This window comes from Salvelinus fontinalis, chromosome 11, assembly GCF_029448725.1.
Source record: "Salvelinus fontinalis isolate EN_2023a chromosome 11, ASM2944872v1, whole genome shotgun sequence".
NCBI lineage: Eukaryota > Metazoa > Chordata > Actinopteri > Salmoniformes > Salmonidae > Salvelinus > Salvelinus fontinalis.
Genome location: NC_074675.1, coordinates 7,754,821 through 7,775,307, shown reverse-complemented (window position 1 = coordinate 7,775,307; position 20,487 = coordinate 7,754,821). Strand labels below are relative to the sequence as shown.

Here is a 20,487-nt window from a genome sequence, read left to right as displayed (position 1 = left end):
TCTCTTGAACCTGTATCTCTCTGGACCTGGACCACCCTCACTGCCTCAGCATAAGACACCCTTCTCTCCACTCTCACTTGTTGCACCTTCACTGCCTGCTTCATAGCCTCACACCGACTATATGCCACATTATGGTTTTATGTTAGACTTTGGTTGTCCACCATCCCCACATTTCCCATACTCATGCTCCCCTCCACACCTGGCACATCTCATTCCTCTTTACAGGCTGTTGCCACATGCCCAAACCTCTGGCATTCATAACATCTTAAAGGCTTTGGTACATATGCCCTCACATAATAACTCATATACCCTATGGTAACTTTAATTTGTAGTACCTAGTCCTTGGGGGGGGGGGGGGGGGGGGGGGGGTGCTGAGGAGTATTTCTGTCTGTAATAAAGCCCTTTTGTGTGGAAAAACGAATTGGCTGGGTCTGGCGGCTGGCAAGGTTGCTAGACTTTAGAAATTACAAAGATATCTTTAATTATTGGGTTGTTTAAGCAATAAGGCCCGATGGGATGTGTTATATGGCCAATATACCATGGCTAAGATTTGTTCTTAAGCACGATGCAACTCGGGGTGCCTGGATATTGCCCTTAGCCGTGGTATATTGGCCATATACCACAAACTCCCGAGGTGACTTGTTGCTATTATAAACTGGTTACCAATGTAATAAGACCAGTTAATAGTCGTTTTTTGTCATACCCATTGTATACGGTCTGATATACCATGGCTTTTAGCCAATCAGCATTCAGGACTCGATCCACCCGGTTTATAATGTCTGATATACCACAGCTTTCAGCCAATCACTATCCAGGACCCAAACTACCCGGTTTATAAGATACTATATACCAATGTAGCAGTTGTACTGAACTCCTAAGGCCTACAAGTTCTTAAAGAATTAATGTGCATCATTCATTACAATGACCATTGAACAGGCAAAGAGGTCTGCTTAGATAACCTACGCAGAAAAATATACATATTGACATTATGATTATGACTCTATAATGACGTTGGCCTTTTGGGGGAGGTTTATGACCCACATAAACACCTTTACCCTTTTCTCTCTCTCTACTTTATAGAGTTGACTCTTGTAAAGCCTTTGTAACATAGAGAGTCTGGTAACACCGAAAGGTGGGAAACGGAACCATATTTCGGTAATCCAACCAGTAGAAAATATGCGTTGGGACTTAATGAATATGATCTCAGATCAGTTGTTGTCTGAGACATTATTACTAATGACAGGATGACATATACTGTATCTTGGAAAGTTGACACATTCTAGTTATCAGATTCACATGGAATTGTTGTGCAATTTAAACGTTTAAATATGAAACTATTTGTGAAAAGATTAAATGTAATTTTAGCTTCTTAAATGAGAGAACGGATTGTCATAGAGAAACTCTGCTCACTCAGAGGCCCCGCCCAAGTGAACAGACTTTGGTTGTAAACTATAAAACACGCCCTTCTTTCACCACTATATAAACCCGTTGATGAAAATTCCACTTTCTGTTCCAAGGACGAGAGGATGGCGGTCCCCACGTTAAAAGGACAAGATCACCAACAGAACTAAGCCAACCTCAGCGTGAGCTCTGGTTGAACAACAAGAACCTAACGAAATTAGCATCGAATTTCAACGTGAAGATGACGATCCATAATTAAACCAAATGTTGTATTTCTTTTTTTTCCCTAAAATTTTTACCCCCTTTTCTCCCCAATTTTCGTGGTATCCAATCGCTAGTAATTACTATCTTGTCTCATCGCTACAACTCCCGTACGGGCTCGGGAGAGACGAAGGTCGAAAGCCATGAGTCCTCCGAAGCACAACCCAACCAAGCCGTACTGCTTCTTAACACAGAGCGCCTCCAACCTGGAAGCCAGCCGCACCAATGTGTCGGAGGAAACACCGTGCACCTGGCCCCCTTGGTTAGGTTGTGCGCCCGGCCCGCCACAGGAGTCGCTGGAGCGCGATGAGACTGAATAAGGCAACGATTAAATATTGACTGCTATTGAAGTAAAAGATTACCAGGTCTTTACAAGTTTATTCGGAAGATAACAGCTCTATAAACATTATTTTGTGGTGACCCGACTTTCTAGTTAATTACATTTACATGATTAGCTTAATCAGGTAATATTAATTACAGATAAATTATTTTACAGAATAGCATGTCATATCACTTAATCCGGCATAGCCAAAGACACGACAACTCTAGCTTGCAGGAAAAAGCAGTTTCAGGTGTTTGAAACACGCTACATTCTCTGAACCACGCCCCCTCGAACCTAACGTACTGCGTGCCCCCTCTAAAATAATGGGTGCATGATTCCCCTGAATCTTACCAATTACTAAACACATTAAAACACACACACTGTATTACAGCCAAACAGGACCATGCTAAACGGAACCAGACATGACTGACCATGGGAATTTTTTTTTTTATTTATTTATTTTATTTCACCTTTATTTAAAACCTGTTGGGGATGGGGGCGCTGTTTAGACTATTTATGCTAATTTGGCTAATTTTTTAAACGGCTTCCCACAAAATCCTTGATCGTACAATATGCATATTATTATTATTATTGGATAGAAAACAGTCTATAGTTTCTATAGGAGTTGAAATTTTGTCTCTAAGTGGAACAGAGCCCATTCTACAGCAATTTCCCTGACATGGAGTCAGATTTGAGAAATGTTGGCCACTCTTCTGAAGTCAGTTAAAAGGGCACTGTCATTGCTATGACTATACGGACACTTCTTACGTCTTCCCCTGGATGCCTTTACGTGATGACGATTCCAATGGGGTCGATTGCGCGTTCACAGGCCCTACAAATGAAAAAACCCTGAAGCTAGTCATTCTTTTGGAGCTGCGTCATGAGCCTAGAGGACACCGGCGCGCACCTGTTCCAAGCGTTAGTTTAGCCTGTTATATTTCTCCGGTCATCTTTTCACTCGTTATAGGAGTTAAAAACATCATAAGGTAGTTAATTTAAAGCGTTTTATAGCAATTTATATCCGTTTAGTGCGATTTTGGGACATTTATTTTTGCAAGGATGTGAAAAGTTGGGCACGCTTTTCAGTTCATCCCGAACGCAGTTGACATTTCCACATGGCAAGAGGACAGCTTTCCACCAAAAGACGATTTCTCCCAAGAAAGGATCCTTTGCCCAAGATACTGATGGAAGAACAGCTCAAGGTAGGACATTTTTATTATGATAAATCGTGTTTCTGTCGAAACATTTTAGTGGCTTAGGACGCCATGTTTTTTGACGTAGCTTCGCTTGGCGCAAATTGTATTGAAAAGTAAGGATAAATTAAAAAATGTAATAACGCAATTGTATTAAGAATTAAATTGTCTATCAATCCCTGTCCACCCTATATTTTTTAGTCACGTTTATGAGTATTTATGTATAAGAGTAGATCACTGTCTAAGTGGCGCAAGGACTTTTTCTTTACCAGCTTGTCTACATTTCACATTGTCTAACCATGATTTTGGTGGCTAAATATAAACATTTTCGATCAAACTGTATATGCATGTTGTAATGTGATGTTACAGGAGTGTCATCGGAAGAATTCTGAGAAGGTTAGTGAAAAAATTAATATCTTTTGGCGATGTTGACTTTTATCGCTCACTTTGGCTAGAATCAATGCTGGGCTGCTAATTGCTATGTGCTAAGCTAATATAACGATTTATTGTGTTTTCGCTGTAAGACACTTAGAAAATCTGAAATATTGTCTGTATTCACAGGATCTGTGTCTTTCGATTCGTGTATGCTGTGTATTTTTACGAAATGTTTGATGATTAGTAGTTAGGTAAACACGTTGCTCATTGTAATTATTCTAGTCCATTTGTGACGGTGGGTGCAATTGTAAACTATGCCATCTACCTGAAATATGCACTTTTTTCTAACAAAACCTATCCCATGCCATACATATGTTATCAGACTGTCATCTAATGAGTTTTTTTGTTGGTTAGGGGCTATAAATATCTTAGTTTAGCCGAATTGGTGATGGCTACTGGTGTTGGTGGACAAATAAAAGATGGTGGATTATGCTAATGTGTTTTTAGGTAATAGATGTACATCTTTACATATTGTGTCTTCCCTGTAAAACATTTTAAAAATCGGAAATGTTGACTGGATTCACAAGATCTGTGTCTTTCATTAGCTGTATTGGACTTTAATGTGTGAAAGTTAAATATTTTAAAAAAATATTTTTTTTGAATTTCGCGGCACTGGTTTTTCAGTGGGGGGGGGGGGGGTGTGCCGCTAGCGCCACGCTGATCCTAGACAGGTAGGCTAGTTGAGAACAAGTTCTCATTTGCAACTGCGACCTGGCCAAGATAAAGCATAGCAGTGTGAACAGACAACAACACAGAGTTACACATGGAGTAAACAATAAACAAGTCAATAACATGGTAGAAAAAAAAGAGAATCTATATACAATGTGTGCAAAAGGCATGAGGTAGGCAATAAATCGAGTAATTACAATTTAGCAGATTAACACTGGAGTGATAAATCATCAGATGATCATGTGCAAGAAGAGATACTGGTGTGCAAAAGAGCAGAAAAGTAAATAAATAAAAGCAGTATGGGGGGTGAGGTAGGTAAATTGGGTGGGTAGTTTACAGATGGACTATGTACAGCTGCAGCGATCGGTTAGCTGCTCGGATAGCAGATTTTTAAAGTTGTTGAGGGAGATAAAAGTCTCCAACTTCAGAGATTTTTGCAATTCGTTCCAGTCGCAGGCAGCAGAGAACTGGAAGGAAAGGCGTCCAAATGAGGTTTTGGCTTTAGGGATGATCAGTGAGATACACCTGCTGGAGCACGTGCTACGGGTGGGTGTAGCCATCGTGACCAGTGAACTGAGATAAGGCGGCACTTTACCTAGCATAGTCTTGTAGATGACCTGGAGCCAGTGGGTCTGACGACGAACATGTAGCGAGGGCCAGCCGACTAGGGCATACAGGTCGCAGTGGTGGGTCGTATAAGGTGCTTTAGTAACAAAACGGATGGCACTGTGATAAACTGCATCCAGTTTGCTGAGTAGAGTATTGGAAGCTATTTTGTAGATGACATCGCCGAAGTCGAGGATCGGTAGGATAGTCAGTTTTACTAGGGTAAGTTTGGCGGCGTGAGTGAAGGAGGCTTTGTTGCGGAATAGAAAGCCGACTCTAGATTTGATTTTGGATTGGAGATGTTTGATATGAGTCTGGAAGGAGAGTTTGCAGTCTAGCCAGACACCTAGGTACTTATAGATGTCCACATATTCTAGGTCGGAACCGTCCAGGGTGGTGATGCTAGTCGGGCGTGCGGGTGCAGGCAGCGAACGGTTGAAAAGCATGCATTTGGTTTTACTAGCGTTTAAGAGCAGTTGGAGGCCACGGAAGGAGTGTTGTATGGCATTGAAGCTCGTTTGGAGGTTAGATAGCACAGTGTCCAAGGAAGGGCCGGAAGTATACAGAATGGTGTCGTCTGCGTAGAGGTGGATCAGGGAATCGCCCGCAGCAAGAGCAACATCATTGATGTATACAGAGAAAAGAGTCGGCCCGAGAATTGAACCCTGTGGTACCCCCATAGAGACTGCCAGAGGACCGGACAACATGCCCTCCGATTTGACACACTGAACTCTGTCTGCAAAGTAGTTGGTGAACCAGGCAAGGCAGTCATTAGAAAAACCGAGGCTACTGAGTCTGCCGATAAGAATATGGTGATTGACAGAGTCGAAAGCCTTGGCCAGGTCGATGAAGACGGCTGCACAGTAATGTCTTTTATCGATGGCGGTTATGACATCGTTTAGTACCTTGAGCGTGGCTGAGGTGCACCCGTGACCGGCTCGGAAACCGGATTGCACAGCGGAGAAGGTACGGTGGGATTCGAGATGGTCAGTGATCTGTTTGTTGACTTGGCTTTCGAAGACCTTAGATAGGCAGGGCAGGATGGATATAGGTCTGTAACAGTTTGGGTCCAGGGTGTCTCCCCCTTTGAAGAGGGGGATGACCGCGGCAGCTTTCCAATCCTTGGGGATCTCAGATGATACGAAGGAGAGGTTGAACAGGCTGGTAATAGGGGGTGCGACAATGGCGGCGGACAGTTTCAGAAATAGGGGGTCCAGATTGTCAAGCCCAGCTGATTTGTATGGGTCCAGGTTTTCCAGCTCTTTCAGAACATCTGCTATCTGGATATGGGTAAAGGAGAAGCTGGGGAGGCTTGGGCGAGTAGCAGCGGGGGGGGGGGGGCGGGGTTGGAGTCGCCAGGAGGAAGGCATGGCCAGCCATTGAGAAATGTTTGTTGAAGTTTTCGATTATCACGGACTTATCAGTGGTGACCGTGTTACCTAGCCTCAGTGAAGTGGGCAGCTGGGAGGAGGTGCTCTTGTTTTCCATGGACTTTACAGTATCCCAGAACTTTTTGGAGTTAGAGCTACAGGATGCAAATTTCTGCTTGAAAAAGCTGGCCTTTGCTTTCCTGACTGACTGCGTGTATTGGTTCCTGACTTCCCTGAACAGTTGCATATCGCGGGGGCTCTTCGATGCTATTGCAGTTCGCCACAGGATGTTTTTGTGCTGGTCGAGGGCAGTCAGGTCTGGAGTGAACCAAGGGCTATATCTGTTCTTGGTTCTGCATTTTTTGAACGGAGCATGCTTGTCTAATATGGTGAGGAAGTAACTTTTAAAGAATGACCAGGCATCCTCAACTGACGGGATGAGGTCAATATCCTTCCAGGGTACCCGGGCCAGGTCGATTAGAAAGGCCTGCTCGCAGAAGTGTTTTAGGGAGCGTTTGACAGTGATGAGGGGTGGTCGTTTGGCCGCGGACCCGTGGCGGATACAGGCAATGAGGCAGTGATCACTGAGATCTTGATTGAAGACAGCAGAGGTGTATTTGGAGGGCAAGTTGGTCAGGATAATGTCTATTAGGGTGCCCATGTTTACGGATTTAGGGTTGTACCTGGTGGGTTCCTTGATGATTTGAGTGAGATTGAGGGCATCAAGCTTAGATTGTAGGACTGCCGGGGTGTTAAGCATATCCCAGTTTAGGTCACCTAACAGAACAAACTCTGAAGCTAGATGGGGAGCGATCAATTCACAGATGGTGTCCAGGGCACAGCTGGGAGCTGAGGGGGGTCGTAGCAGGCGGCAACAGTGAGAGACTTATTTCTGGAGAGATTAATTTTTAAAATTAGAAGTTCGAACTGTTTGGGCATAGACCTAGAAAGTATGACAGAACTTTGCAGGCTATCTCTGCAGTAGATTGCAACTCCTCCCCCTTTGGCAGTTCTATCTTGACGGAAAGTGTTATAGTTGGGTATGGAAATCTCAGAGTTTTTGGTGGCCTTCCTAAGCCAGGATTCGGAAACGGCAAGGACATCAGGGTTGGCAAAGTGTGCTAAAGCGGTGAGTAAGGCAAACTTAGGGAGGAGGCTTCTGATGTTGACATGCATGAGGCCAAGGCTTTTTCGATCACAGAAGTCAACAAATGAGGGTGACTGGGGACATGCAGGGCCTGGGTTTACCTCCACATCACCCGAGGAACAGAGGAGTAATAGGATGAGGGTGCGGCTAAAGGCTATCAAAACTGGTCGCCTAGAGCGTTGGGGACAAGGAATAAAAGGAGCAGATTTATGGGCGTGGTAGAATAGATTCTGGGCATAATGTGCAGACCAGGGTATGGTGGGGCACGGGTACAGCGGAGGTAAGCCCAGGCACTGGGTGATGATAAGAGAGGTTGTATCTCTGGACATGCTGGTCTCAATGGGTGAGGTCACCGCATGTGTGGGGGGTGGGACAAAGGAGGTATCAGAGGTACGGAGAGTGGAACTACGGGGTCCATTGCAAACCAAAACAATGATAACTAGCCTGAACAACAGTATGCAAGGCATATTGATATTTGAGAGAGACATACAATAAGGCATAAAGTGATTGCAGGTCTTGATTGGGAGAGCTAGCTAAAACAACAGGTGAGATAACAGCAGCTAGTCAGCTAACAGCAACAGCAGGTAAAAATGGCGACGACCAGGCAGACAGGGTCGGATTAACTACACACAGATCCTGAGTTAAAGCACAGAGCCGACAGATAAAACACAATAAACGGAATGGAGTACAGTGAATTAATGGACAGTCAAGCAGGCATCAGCTATGTAGCCGAGTGATCATAGTGTCCAGGGGGCAGCCGTAGATGGAGCAGTGAGGCCTCCACTAAGCTAGCCCGCGGCGTTTAAAGTTAGTAGCCCGGGGGGGGTGGTCTGCTCAGACGGAGGCCGGTTGAGGGCACAGCGGATGGGTTATTTGTCTGCAGACCAGACGTGGTCGTGTCGACAGAGAATCCAAGCCGGATGGCGGTGGAGAAAGAGAGGTTGTGAGTTGTAGAATTGTGTTTGCTAACTGGTGCTAGCTTCGTGATTCAGACAGCTAGTCATGGGTAGCAAGCTAGTAGAAGATGGAGGTCTGTTTTTAGCCACGCCGTGCAATTCCGTCGGTAAGATTAGTGGGGTTCCGTGTGGTAGAGGGGACCAATCCAATTGTCAAAATAGTTATAGTGGCCTAAGAAGATTGTTCGATAGACCTGTTCAGATAGCAGCCGATATGCTCAAGACAGCTAACGATTAGCGGGCCGCAGTTAGTATATGGACGTTCAGGTTACGTCGCGATGGAGGGGCCAGTTGAAATACTCCCTCGGGCAGATAACGTCGGTATCCCAGTCGTGAAGGCCCGGTGGGGCGCCGCATCGGCAGTAAAACGGGTCCGGATAGGTGATTGTAGCCCAGGAGTGGCTGATGGAACTCTTCAACTGGCTAGCTCCGGGATAATTGGTGTTTGCTCCGGAATTGATGTTAGCCGATAGTTACTCGGATAGCAGCTAGTTAGCTGCAAGATCCAGGTGTAAATGTCCAGAGCTTGAGGTAAAAATCCAGGGATATGGAGAGAAAATAGGTCTGGTATGCTCTGGTCTGAGTCGCGTTGTACAAAACTGGCAATAGTTTTCCGAGCTAAAGGATAGCTGATGAGCGCTAGCTGTGGTTAGCTGAACTTCTAACGTTAGCTTGTGAGCTGGCTAACTTCTGGTTAGCTTCTGTTGTAGATTTCGGATACGAGGTGAATAATACTTTTGAGGAAGAAAAAAAAACAGATCCGCACCACATTTGGTGAGGTGGGTTGCAGGAGAGTGTTTTGAAGTTGAGTTTTTAAGAAGAAAAGAATATATATATATAAAAAGATATGCGAAGAAAAATATATATACACGGGACAAGACGAGGACAAAGGACATCTGACTGCTACGCCATCTTGGATTACAATCGAGAGAAGAGAAGATGTTGTGTACTGTGGGGTCAGAGTTGACTGTAAATCAGGATTAGGTTCACAACACCAGGAGAGTCAAAGTAAACAGGTGTGTGTTATCAATATTGACCACAATTGTCAAGGTATGCGTGAAGGGCTGTAGGAAGTCAGGCGCAGGAGTCAGATAGTTGGTAGTAACACGGAGCCTTTTATTTGGCGAACCAAAAGCACACGGCACAAACGAACACGAAATACAAAATACTGGTTGAACATAACCCAGCGCAACCAGCCTAGTGTGGGCATACATGAACACAGAATAAACAATGCCACATAACGACATGGGGGAAACATAGGGTTAAATACACAACACATAATGAGGGAAATGAGATCCAGGTGTGTGGGAAAACGAGACAAAACAAATGGAAAATGAAAAAGGGGTCGGCGATGGCTAGAAGACCGGCGACGTCGACCGCCGAACATCGCCCGTACAAGGAGAGGCATCGACTTCGGCAGAAGTCGTGACAACAATGTGGAGGAGTGGGACTGTAACTGTATGCATTAGTCTACTACAATAGAAAGAGGTGTAGATGATGTATCTGCTTAAATGCTCCCAAAAGGAGGACATCTTTCATTCTATACATACAGGCTTCTAGACTAATGCATGTTGAGTAAATAAAACTAAACACGTTTGCTCCTCAGTGTCCCTCTGATCAAGAGGTGTCTGCATTACATCCTACTACAGCAAAAGGAAATCGGCTAGCTGGCCAATGAAGTGGATCTATTACACTAACGTGGATCCTTTCAGTAGGCTACAACAACATGAGAAGTGAGAATGTCAATTGTATATTTCATCCTTCTCTTTCCTTCCAGGTGTGTGTCTCGCACTCTCAGCCAGACCGACAAGACATGACTAAACTTTATTTTTCATTGGTTTAATCTACAAAGGTTACCTTTTTCATTGGTTTAATCTACAAAGGTTACCTTTAAGCATGCCATTTGTTCCCTAGTCACCCCAGTGACAAACCCCAGTGTTTGGTCACCACAGGACCACTGGCTAGAATAGCAGTAGGTTACAGGCCTAGAACTCTCAGGATGGGCATACTGTAGGTATACATGCATGGGGACGGACTGTGTTTGTGCATACGTGTCCAGCCAGCTGTGTATTTACATGTTAGTCATTTACTAGACACTCTTATTCAGAGCAACAATTAGTGCAATCATCTTAAGATGGCTAGGTGAGACAACCACATGTCGTAGTTAGTACATTTTTCCTCATGACACTAACTTTTGATAGATTTAAAGAAATAATATTGAAATCACCATAGTTTATGGTTGTGACCATTTACTCCATCTCCCTGAGAGGATATTATATTTGGTTTAAACATGTTGAAGCAACTGAGGAAACAGCCATGGAGAGCCACAGGATCCATGTGGACACGGAGTCCCTAAAGACAACATCAGAGATGCTGGGGGTAAGAACTATAATTACAGTACTGTAAAAGGGAGAAAACAGAGAGGGTTTAAGTAGTATACACACACACACACACATACACACACACACCATGATGCCTCCAGTAGGGGGATGTTTGCAGAGTGTGTCCTGTGTCTTGCTGTGCTCTATAAATAGAAAAGAGAGTCTGTCTGCCTGTTTGTTTCCTTTAGGGTGGAGTGTTGCAGTAGGAATGAGCATCGTCGTCTTACACACACTCACTAACGCACAAACACGCTAGCACGTTGGGACTTGCGTTATTACAATAATAAGTCATTACAATAATAAATAATAATAAGTCCCCCAGACTTGTACACATGCTAAATGTTTAACAGAATACTAACCAAACTTTTCTTCTGTTTCCCACTACGACCCACACACAATACATGATGAGGATGCAGAGGAGGAGGAGGAAGGGAGAGAGAGAGAGAGAGAGAGAGAGAGAGAGATATAGAAGGATTTAGGGAGAATAAGTTGAAAGGAAGCAAGGGAGAGAGGAGAAGTACTGACATAATCATATTCTGAACCGAAGTGTTTGTTTTTGAGTGTGTGTGTGACACCTACACAGTGTAAACACATTACAAGCCTAACTGAAACAGACGGTGCTTTTAAATGACTGACAGAGAGCTGGAGAGAGAAAGAGAGAAGAAAAGGGGCGAGAGAGAGACTCGAGGTGATTTAGATGCACTATTGTAAAGTGGTTGTTCCACTGGATATCATAAGGTGAATGCACCAATTTCTAAGTCGCTCTGGATAAGAGCGTCTGCTAAATGACTTAAATGTAAATGTAAATGTAAAAGGAAATTGATACTTTGCGTACCACTTGAATGAAGTAACATAACATTTTTGTCAACTCTGTAAAACATCAGATTTTGTCTGACGTTAACTCTGTCAGAGTGCTGAAAGATCCGTTTTTATTCTTGATTTTCAAATGAAGAATATTCTGTATTTTACAAATATTTGTATGGACTTATTTTTTGTGGCACAAATAAGTCTGTTTTTAGTATTTGTTGTCAACTCTGTCACCGCTGGCTAACCCCCTTAAGATATTTTTTTTTTGGTCAGTATTGAGAAAATCTATTTGAATCACTGTTCTGGAACAAATGCTTAAACTATTGATGCACTTGGTGTGCTAGATCTAAGGCAGTGGAGGCTGCTGAGGGGAGGATGGCTCCTAATAATGTCTGGAATGGAGTCAGTGGAGTGGTATCAACCACATGGAAAACACATCTTTGTGTTTGATGCCATTCCGGTGAATCCATTGTAGACATTATTTATTTTCTAAGGCCCTGCATCTCAGTGCAAGAGTGCACTGTAGTCCCTGGTTCAAATCCAGGCTGCATCACATCCAACCGTGATTGGGAGTCCCATAGGACAGTGCACAATTGGCCCAGCATCATCCAGGTTTGTTCGGGGTAGGCCGTCATTGGAATTAAGAACTGACTTGAGAATTTGTTCTTAACTGACTTGCCTAGTTATATTTTTAATGTATGTATTATTATGAGCCGTGCTCACCTCAGCAGCCTCCAGTAATCTAAGGGATAATGTTTAACTTTTTAAATGTTGTTTTATGTTGTGAATCTAGAAAGGTATGCTAAAATGCTAACTAAATTAGCCCAAGAGCATTATATAGTGCAGGGATGGACAACTTTGATGGGGGTGAGGGCCACAAAAAATATGAACTCATCAAGTTTTAGAGTTAATTTCGTGCAATTCTACACATTTTGCCAAGAGGCGCAGAGAAAATGTTGCAGTTTTAGAGGACGTTTGCTGCAATTCTACACATTTTGCCATAGGATGAAGGGAAATGTTTGCAGTTTTTAATATATACTGTTAAAAAAAAGGGAACACTTAAACAACACAATGTAACTCCAAGTCAATCACACTTCTGTGAAATCAAACTGTCCACTTAGGAAGCAAGACTGATTGACAATAAATTTCACATGCTGTTGTGCAAATGGAATAGACAACAGGTGGAAATTATAGGCAATTAGCAAGACACCCCCAATAAAGGAGTGGTTCTGCAGGTGGTGACCACAGACCCCTTCTCAGTTCCTATGCTTCCTGGCTGATGTTTTGGTCACTTTTGAATGCTGGCGGTGCTTTCGCTCTAGTGGTAGCATGAGACGGAGTCTACAACCCACACAAGTGGCTCAGGTAGTGCAGCTCATCCAGGATGGCACATCAATGCGAGCTGTGGCAAGAAGGTTTGCTGTGTCTGTCAGCGTAGTGTCCAGAGCATGGAGGCGCTACCAGGAGACAGGCCAGTACATCAGGAGATGTGGAGGAGGCCGTAGGAGGGCAACAACCCAGCAGCAGGACCGCTACCTCCGCCTTTGTGCAAGGAGGAGCAGGAGGAGCACTGCCAGAGCCCTGCAAAATGACCTCCAGCAGGCCACAAATGTGCATGTGTCTGCTCAAACGGTCATAAACAGACTCCATGAGGGTGGTATGAGGGCCCAACGTCCACAGGTGGGGGTTGTGCTTACAGCCCAACACCGTGCAGGACGTTTGGCATTTGCCAGAGAACACCAAGATTGGCAAATTCGCCACTGGCGCCCTGTGCTCTTCACAGATGAAAGCAGGTTCACACTGAGCACATGTGACAGACGTGACAGAGTCTGGAGACGCCGTGGAGAACGTTCTGCTGCCTGCAACATCCTTCAGCATGACCGGTTTGGCGGTGGGTCAGTCATGGTGTGGGGTGGCATTTCTTTGGGGGGCCGCACAGCCCTCCATGTGCTCGCCAGATGTAGCCTGACTGCCATTAGGTACCGAGATGAGATCCTCAGACCCCTTGTGAGACCATATGCTGGTGCGGTTGGCCCTGGGTTCCTCCTAATGCAAGACACTGCTAGACCTCATGTGGCTGGAGTGTCAGCAGTTCCTGCAAGAAGAAGGCATTGATGCTATGGACTGGCCCGCCCGTTCCCCAGACCTGAATCCAAATGAGCACATCTGGGACATCATGTCTCGCTCCATCAACCAACCACAGACTGTCCAGGAGTTGGCGGATGCTTTAGTCCAGGTCTGGGAGGAGATCCCTCAGGAGACCATCCGCCACCTCATCAGGAGCATGCCCAGGCGTTGTAGGGAGGTCATACAGGCACGTGGAGGCCACACACACTACTGAGCCTCATTTTGACTTGTTTTAAGGACATTACATCAAAGTTGGATCAGCCTGTAGTGTGGTTTTCCACTTTAATTTTGAGTGTGACTCCAAATCCAGACCTCCATGGGTTGATAAATTTGATTTCCATTGATAATTTTTGTGTGATTTTGTTGTCAGCACATTCAACTATGTAAAGAAAAAAGTATTTAATAACAATATTTCATTCATTCAGATCTAGGATGTGTTATTTTAGTGTTCCCTTTATTTTTTTGAGCAGTGTATTATCTGAGTGAGACCAAATCAATGGGATCCCGCCATCCGGTTATTTGACCATGATTACCAAGTTTAGATCGCTGGCCGCTAAACTCATTTCCTTGTCTAAAAATATTTTGCTGACATAGGCTAAGTGAGTGACTGTCAGTGGCTGACAAGAGAGAAACTGCTGATGCACAACCAAATTTCAACATTGCACCTTGTGTATTTTACTACATTACATTAGATATTCTAACTCTCAAAAATAATTGGAGACCCCAACTGATTTAAAAAATATATATATTTACTTTTGACATAAATTGATCAGAGGGCCTTCAACAGGACGGGTCACCAGTTGCCCATCCCTGATATAGCACTATAAAACAAAACATTTGGAGATTTGTATTACATATTTGAATAATTGAATGTTAGAATGAAACAATCAAGGTCTGTAAACACTTGTTGGACAATGTAAAAAAGAAAATGCCTTTTATTGTATCTAATGAAGTTGCCATAAATCCAGTTAGTTGCATTTTCAGAAAGAAATGTAATAATTAGGAGAGTATTTGGGTCCATCAAAATGTATATTTCAAATGTTAATATTATGAAAAATATTTGTGTGAAGAAGGTAGAGTTTGTCCCGTCTTTCAAGAATCCCTGAACTACAGTATCTATTCCCAGTATCATTGGTCTGTAGCGTGTAGTAAAACCCCATCACCATGGGGACGCTGTGATTTATTTCTGGGCTCGTTACCCGCTGATAAAAACAGAACAAGACAACACGGAAGTACAACTGAGCGCGGGTTTTTTTGGTTGTTGTGACCACAACTTTTTCATCGAGGACGAAGCTATACTAGCGCAATAGCCAACTCTCAGTCGACAGAAACATGTCTAAACTACAGTCGTTTCGTGTGTTTTTAAATGAGCGTTTAACTGCGGCAGCTGTGGAGATTTTCGGGGCAGTTGAAGAAACGGTATCGGAGTACCGCGAGGAGAATGATCGGCTACGGACACTGCTGCGGATCACACCGGAGATACAACTATGTAGGATAGGTTCGTATGTAGATCTACAGATAGCTACAGATAGTGGCACTGAACAAAAATATAAACACAACATGCAACAATTTCAAAGTTACAGTTCATATAGGGAAATTGAAATAAAATCATTTGTCCCTAATCTATGGATTTCACATTACTGCGAATAGAGATATGCATCTGTTTGTCACAGAAACCTTAAAATGTAGGTGGGTTGATCAGAAAGCCAGTCACTATCTGGTGTGACCACCATTTGTCTCATGCAGGGAAACATCTCCTTCACATAGAGTTGATCAGGCAGTTGATTGTGGCGTGTTGAATGTTGTCCCACTCCTCTTCAGTGGCTGTGCGAAGTTGCTGGATATTGGCGGGAATTGGAACTGTCCTAAATGTCGATCCTGAAAATCGCTAACATGCTCTATGGGTGACATGTCTGGTGAGTATGCAGGCCTTGGAAGAACTGGGACATTTTCACCTTCCAGGAATTGTGTACAGATCCATGCAACATGGGGCTGTGCATTGTCATGCTGAAACAGGAGGTGATGGCAGCGGATGAATGGCATGACAATGGCCTCAGGATTTCGTCACGGTGTCTCTGTAAATTCAAATTGCCATCGATAAAATGCAATTGTGTTTGTTGTCCGTAGCTTATGCCTACCCATACCATAACCCCACCACCTCCTCCTTTGTCCCCAAAACATACATTTAATTATTTTCTAACAATTACATCTGAAGATATTAACATTGTAAACATCAAAAAAATAAACGTCCTCTCGCTGTCAACTGCGTTTATTTTCAGCAAACTTAACATGTGTAAACATTTGTATGAACATAACAAGATTCAACAACTGAGACATAAACGGAGCAAGTTCCAAAGAAATGTGACTAACAGAAATTGAATAATGTGTCCCTGAACGAAGGGGGGGTCAAAATCCAAAGTAACAGTCAGTATGTGGTGTGGCCACCAGCTGCATTAAGTACTGCAGTGCATCTCTTACTCATGGACTGCACCATATTTGCCAGTTCTTGCTGTGAGATTGTTACCCCACTCTTCCACCAAGGCACCTGCAAGTTCCCGGACATTTCTGGTGGGAATGGCCCTATCCCTCACCCTCTGATCCAACAAGTCCCAGACGTGCTCAATGGGATTGAGATCCTGGCTTTTCGCTGGCCATGGCAGAACACTGACATTCCTGTCTTGCAGGAAATCACTCACAGGACGAGCAGTATGGCTGGTGGCATTGTCATGCTGGAGGGTCATGTCAGGATGAGCCTGCAGGAAGGGTACCACATGAGGGAGGAGGATGGCTTCCTTGTAACGCACAGCGTTGCGATTGCCTGCAATGACAACAAGCTCAGTCCGATGATGCTGTGACACACGCCCCAGACCATGACGGACTCTCCACCTCCAAATCGATCCACCTCCAGAGTACAGGCCTCGGTGTAACGCTCATTCCTTTGACGATAAACCCGAATCCAACCATCACCCCTGGTGTGACAAAACCGTGACTTGTAAGTGAAGAGCACTTTTTGCCAGTCCTGTCTGGTCCAGTGAAGGCGGGTTTGTGCCCATAGTTTGACATTGTTGTCGGTGATGTCTGGTGAGGACCTGACTTACAACAGGCCTACAAGCCCTCAGTCCAGCCTCTCTCAGCTTATTGCGGACAGTTTGAGCACTGTTGGAGGGATTGTGCGTTCCAGGTGTAACGCAGGGAGTTGTTGTTGCTATCCTGTCCCACAGGTGTGATGTTCAGATGTAACGATTATGTGCAGGTGTTGTTACACGTGGTCTGCCACTGCGAGGATGATCAGCTGTCTGTCCTGTCTCCCTGTAGCGCTGTCTTATGCGTCTCACAGTACGGACATTGCAATTTATTGCCCGGGCCACATCTGCAGTCCTCATGCCTCCTTGCAGCACGTTCACAAATATGAGCAGGGACCCTGGGCATCTTTCTTTTGGTGTTTTTCAGAGTCAGGAGAAATGCCTCTTTTGTGTCCTAAGTTTTCATTACTGTGACCTTAATTGCCTACCGTCTGTAAGCTGCTAGTGTCTTAATGACCGTTCCACAGGTGCATGTTCATTAGTTGTTTATGGTTCATTGAACAAGCATGGGAAACATTTTGGCATAGGAGGTAATGTTTCTGACATATCAATGTCACATGCTGTTTTCAACGAGAGAAATAGGTTCTTGAGTTCAGTTCTGCTTTAAGAAGATGCAATTTAGAAATAGTCGGGGTTTATGGCTGTGGCTGTGCCAGCTAGTGACGACTGTCTAAAGGCTCTATAGATAACCTCTGCTCCTCTCTCCTTTCCTCCAGATTCCCTGCAGCTCTCTCTCGCTGTCTCTGAAGAGGAGGTTCTCCCTGAGCAGCAGCACTGTGAGCAGGAGTGGAGCCCCAGTCTGGGGCAGGAGAACCCAGAGCTTCCACAGATTAAAGAGGAAGAGGAGAAACTCGGGACCAGTCAGGAAGAAGAGCAGCTTCAAGGGCTGGAGGCTGATATCAAATTCACTCCTTCCTGTGTGAAAAGTGAATGTGATCAGGAGGACCCACTTCAGCCCTTCACTTCTCCCCAAACCCAGACTGTGGAGAACAGAGAGAGTGACCCTAAACAAGTGGATCTCACACCTTTTGTTACTGTGACCCACCTTAAGGGTCTCTACATTCCCTGTGAACGTCCAGATAATCAAAACAATGCTTCCAGCCACAGGTCAGCTGTAAGCAGTGACCCAGTAGGACTTGACAGCAGCCCACCATTTGATCCCAGCTCATCATTGAATCCAAACCCATCAGTGGTGGAGCACTGTTTCAAACCCAGCACCACGCCTAGAAAAACTCACCACTGTCGTGACTGTGGTGAAATGTTTGCTCTGAAAGCTGACCTGCAGAGGCATGTGACTCTCTTCAAGAAGAGACTCAGTGAATGCCGCTTCTGCAGAAAACGCTACAACTCCACCTGTAAACTAAAGGCCCATGTCCGACTCTGTCACAGTGGGAAACCCTACACCTGCCCTGTTTGTAGCAAGACCTTCAAACTCAAAGGATATCTGTCCAAGCACATGAGGATTCACACAGGAGAGAAACAATTTAAGTGTGGCGACTGTGGGAAAAGCTTCATTCATAAGTGGAACCTGAGGAGCCATCCGCTGACTCACACAGAAGAGAAACCATTTAGCTGTGACGACTGTGGGAAAATCTATCAGAAAGGGAACCTAAGAAACCATAAACTGACTCACACAGGAGAGAAATCATTTAGCTGTGATGACTGTGGGAAAAGCTTCTATCAGAAGGGGAACCTAAGAAACCATAAACTGACTCACACAGGAGAGAAACCATTTAGCTGTGATGCTTGTGGGAAAAGCTTCAGTCAGAAAGGGTCCCTAAAGAAGCATACACTGACTCACACAGGAGAGAAACCATTTAGCTGTGGTGACTGTGGGAAAAAGTTCAATCGCAAGGACCGCTTAACCATACATATGGTGACTCATACAGGAGAGAAACCATTTAGCTGTGATGCTTGTGGGAAAAGCTTCACTCAAAAGTCTAATTTACTGACGCATGTGAAAAACATCCACAAAGGTGGCAAACAGGAGGAAAACTGAAAGAAGAAAGAAAATTAGGACAAAGATATATTTAGTCACAAGATCAGGATGTGGACAATATTCTGAGTACACTTTCATAGACACAAATAGCTGGAATAAGTCAATTGAGTCAATGAGAGGATAGTCAGATTAACTGATGACTAAATTAGCAGTGCAGATGGCACTATTTTGTTAAGTACAGAGATGTATTATGGGTATGAATGTGTCGAGGACTTCTGAAATTCTACAGATTTTGTGTCCCAGCAGGAAGATCAGCATATTTAAAATCCAGAGGTTGTCAGTTCAAATCCCAGGTTGGGTCATATTGAAAAGTCTACTAAGTGATTATGTCAAATGTAATCATATTGTCATTGAGTACCTTTTTTTCTTTCTTTTTTACACCAGTTTTGCTAAACAGTGTATTACTAACCTTAACAGAATACATGGTTCCAAATAAAATACAATTGTATTGGTCACATACAAGTGTTTAGCAGAAGTTATTGCGGGTGTAGAGAAATGCTTGTGTTTCTAGCTCCAACAGTGCAGTAATATCTAACAATTCACAGTAATACACACAAACTTAAAAGTAAAAGAATGGAATTTAGGAATATATAAATATTAAGATGATCAATGTGGCATGGACTAAAATACAGTAGAATAGAGTACACTATATACACTGCTCAAAAAAATAAAGGGAACACTTAAACAACACAATGTAACTCCAAGTCAATCACACTTCTGTGAAATCAAACTGTGCACTTAGGAAGCAACACTGATTGACAATAAATTTCACATGCTGTTGTGCAAATGGAATAGACAAAAGGTGGAAATTATAGGCAATTAGCAAGACACCCCCCAAAACAGGAGTGATTCTGCAGGTGGTGACCACAGACCACTTCTCAGTTCCTATGCTTCCTGGCTGATGTTTTGGTCACTTTTGAATGCTGGCGGTGCTCTCACTCTAGTGGTAGCATGAGACGGAGTCTACAACCCACACAAGTGGCTCAGGTAGTGCATTTCATCCAGGATGGCACATCAATGCGAACTGTGGCAAAAAGGTTTGCTGTGTCTCAGCGTAGTGTCCAGAGCATGCAGGCGCTACCAGGAGACAGGCCAGTACATCAGGAGACGTGGAGGAGGCCGTAGGAGGGCAACAACCCAGCAGCAGGACCGCTACCTCCGCCTTTGTGCAAGGAGGTGCACTGCCAGCGCCCTGCAAATGACCTCCAGCAGGCCACAAATGTGCATGTGTCTGCTCAAACGGTCACAAAACAGACTCCATGAGGGTGGTATGAGGGCCCGACGTCCACAGTTGGGGGTTGCGCTTACAGCCCAACACCGTGCAGGACATTTGGCATTTGCCAGAGAACACCAAGATTGGCAAATTCGCCACTGGCGCCCTGTGCTCTTCACAGATGAAAGCAGGTTCACACTGAGCACATGTGACAGACGTGACAGAGTCTGGAGACGCAGTGGAGAACGTTCTGCTGCCTGCAACATCATCCAGCATGACCGGTTTGGCGATGGGTCAGTCATGGTGTGGGGTGGCATTTCTTTGTGGGGCCGCACAGCCCTCCATGTGCTCGCCAGAGGTAGCCTGACTGCCATTAGGTACCGAAATGAGATCCTCAGACCCCTTGTGAGACCATATGCTGACACATGCACATTTGTGGCCTGCTGGAGGTCATTTTGCAGGGCGCTGGCAGTGCACCTCCTTGCACAAAGGCGGAGGTAGCGGTCCTGCTGCTGGG

At 44.5% G+C, this 20,487-nt stretch overlaps 1 protein-coding gene across 2 annotated transcripts in view; it reads left to right on the top strand.

The window, feature by feature from the left end:
* Positions 1 to 19,368, top strand: part of LOC129864955 (gastrula zinc finger protein XlCGF57.1-like) — a 41,789-nt gene extending 22,421 nt beyond the window's left edge. Inside the window, exons 1-2 of one of the 2 annotated variants that reach the window (XM_055937296.1) lie at positions 14,907 to 15,173; positions 17,475 to 19,368. In XM_055937296.1, the coding sequence (XP_055793271.1) occupies positions 15,008 to 15,173; positions 17,475 to 18,757 (1,449 nt within the window). In that variant the 5' untranslated portion in view covers positions 14,907 to 15,007 and the 3' untranslated portion in view covers positions 18,758 to 19,368. Of the gene's footprint in view, positions 1 to 14,906; positions 15,174 to 17,474 lie in introns of those variants that run through there. The other variant, XM_055937295.1, reaches the window with a different exon arrangement.
* The last annotated feature ends 1,119 nt before the right edge of the window (positions 19,369 to 20,487 follow it).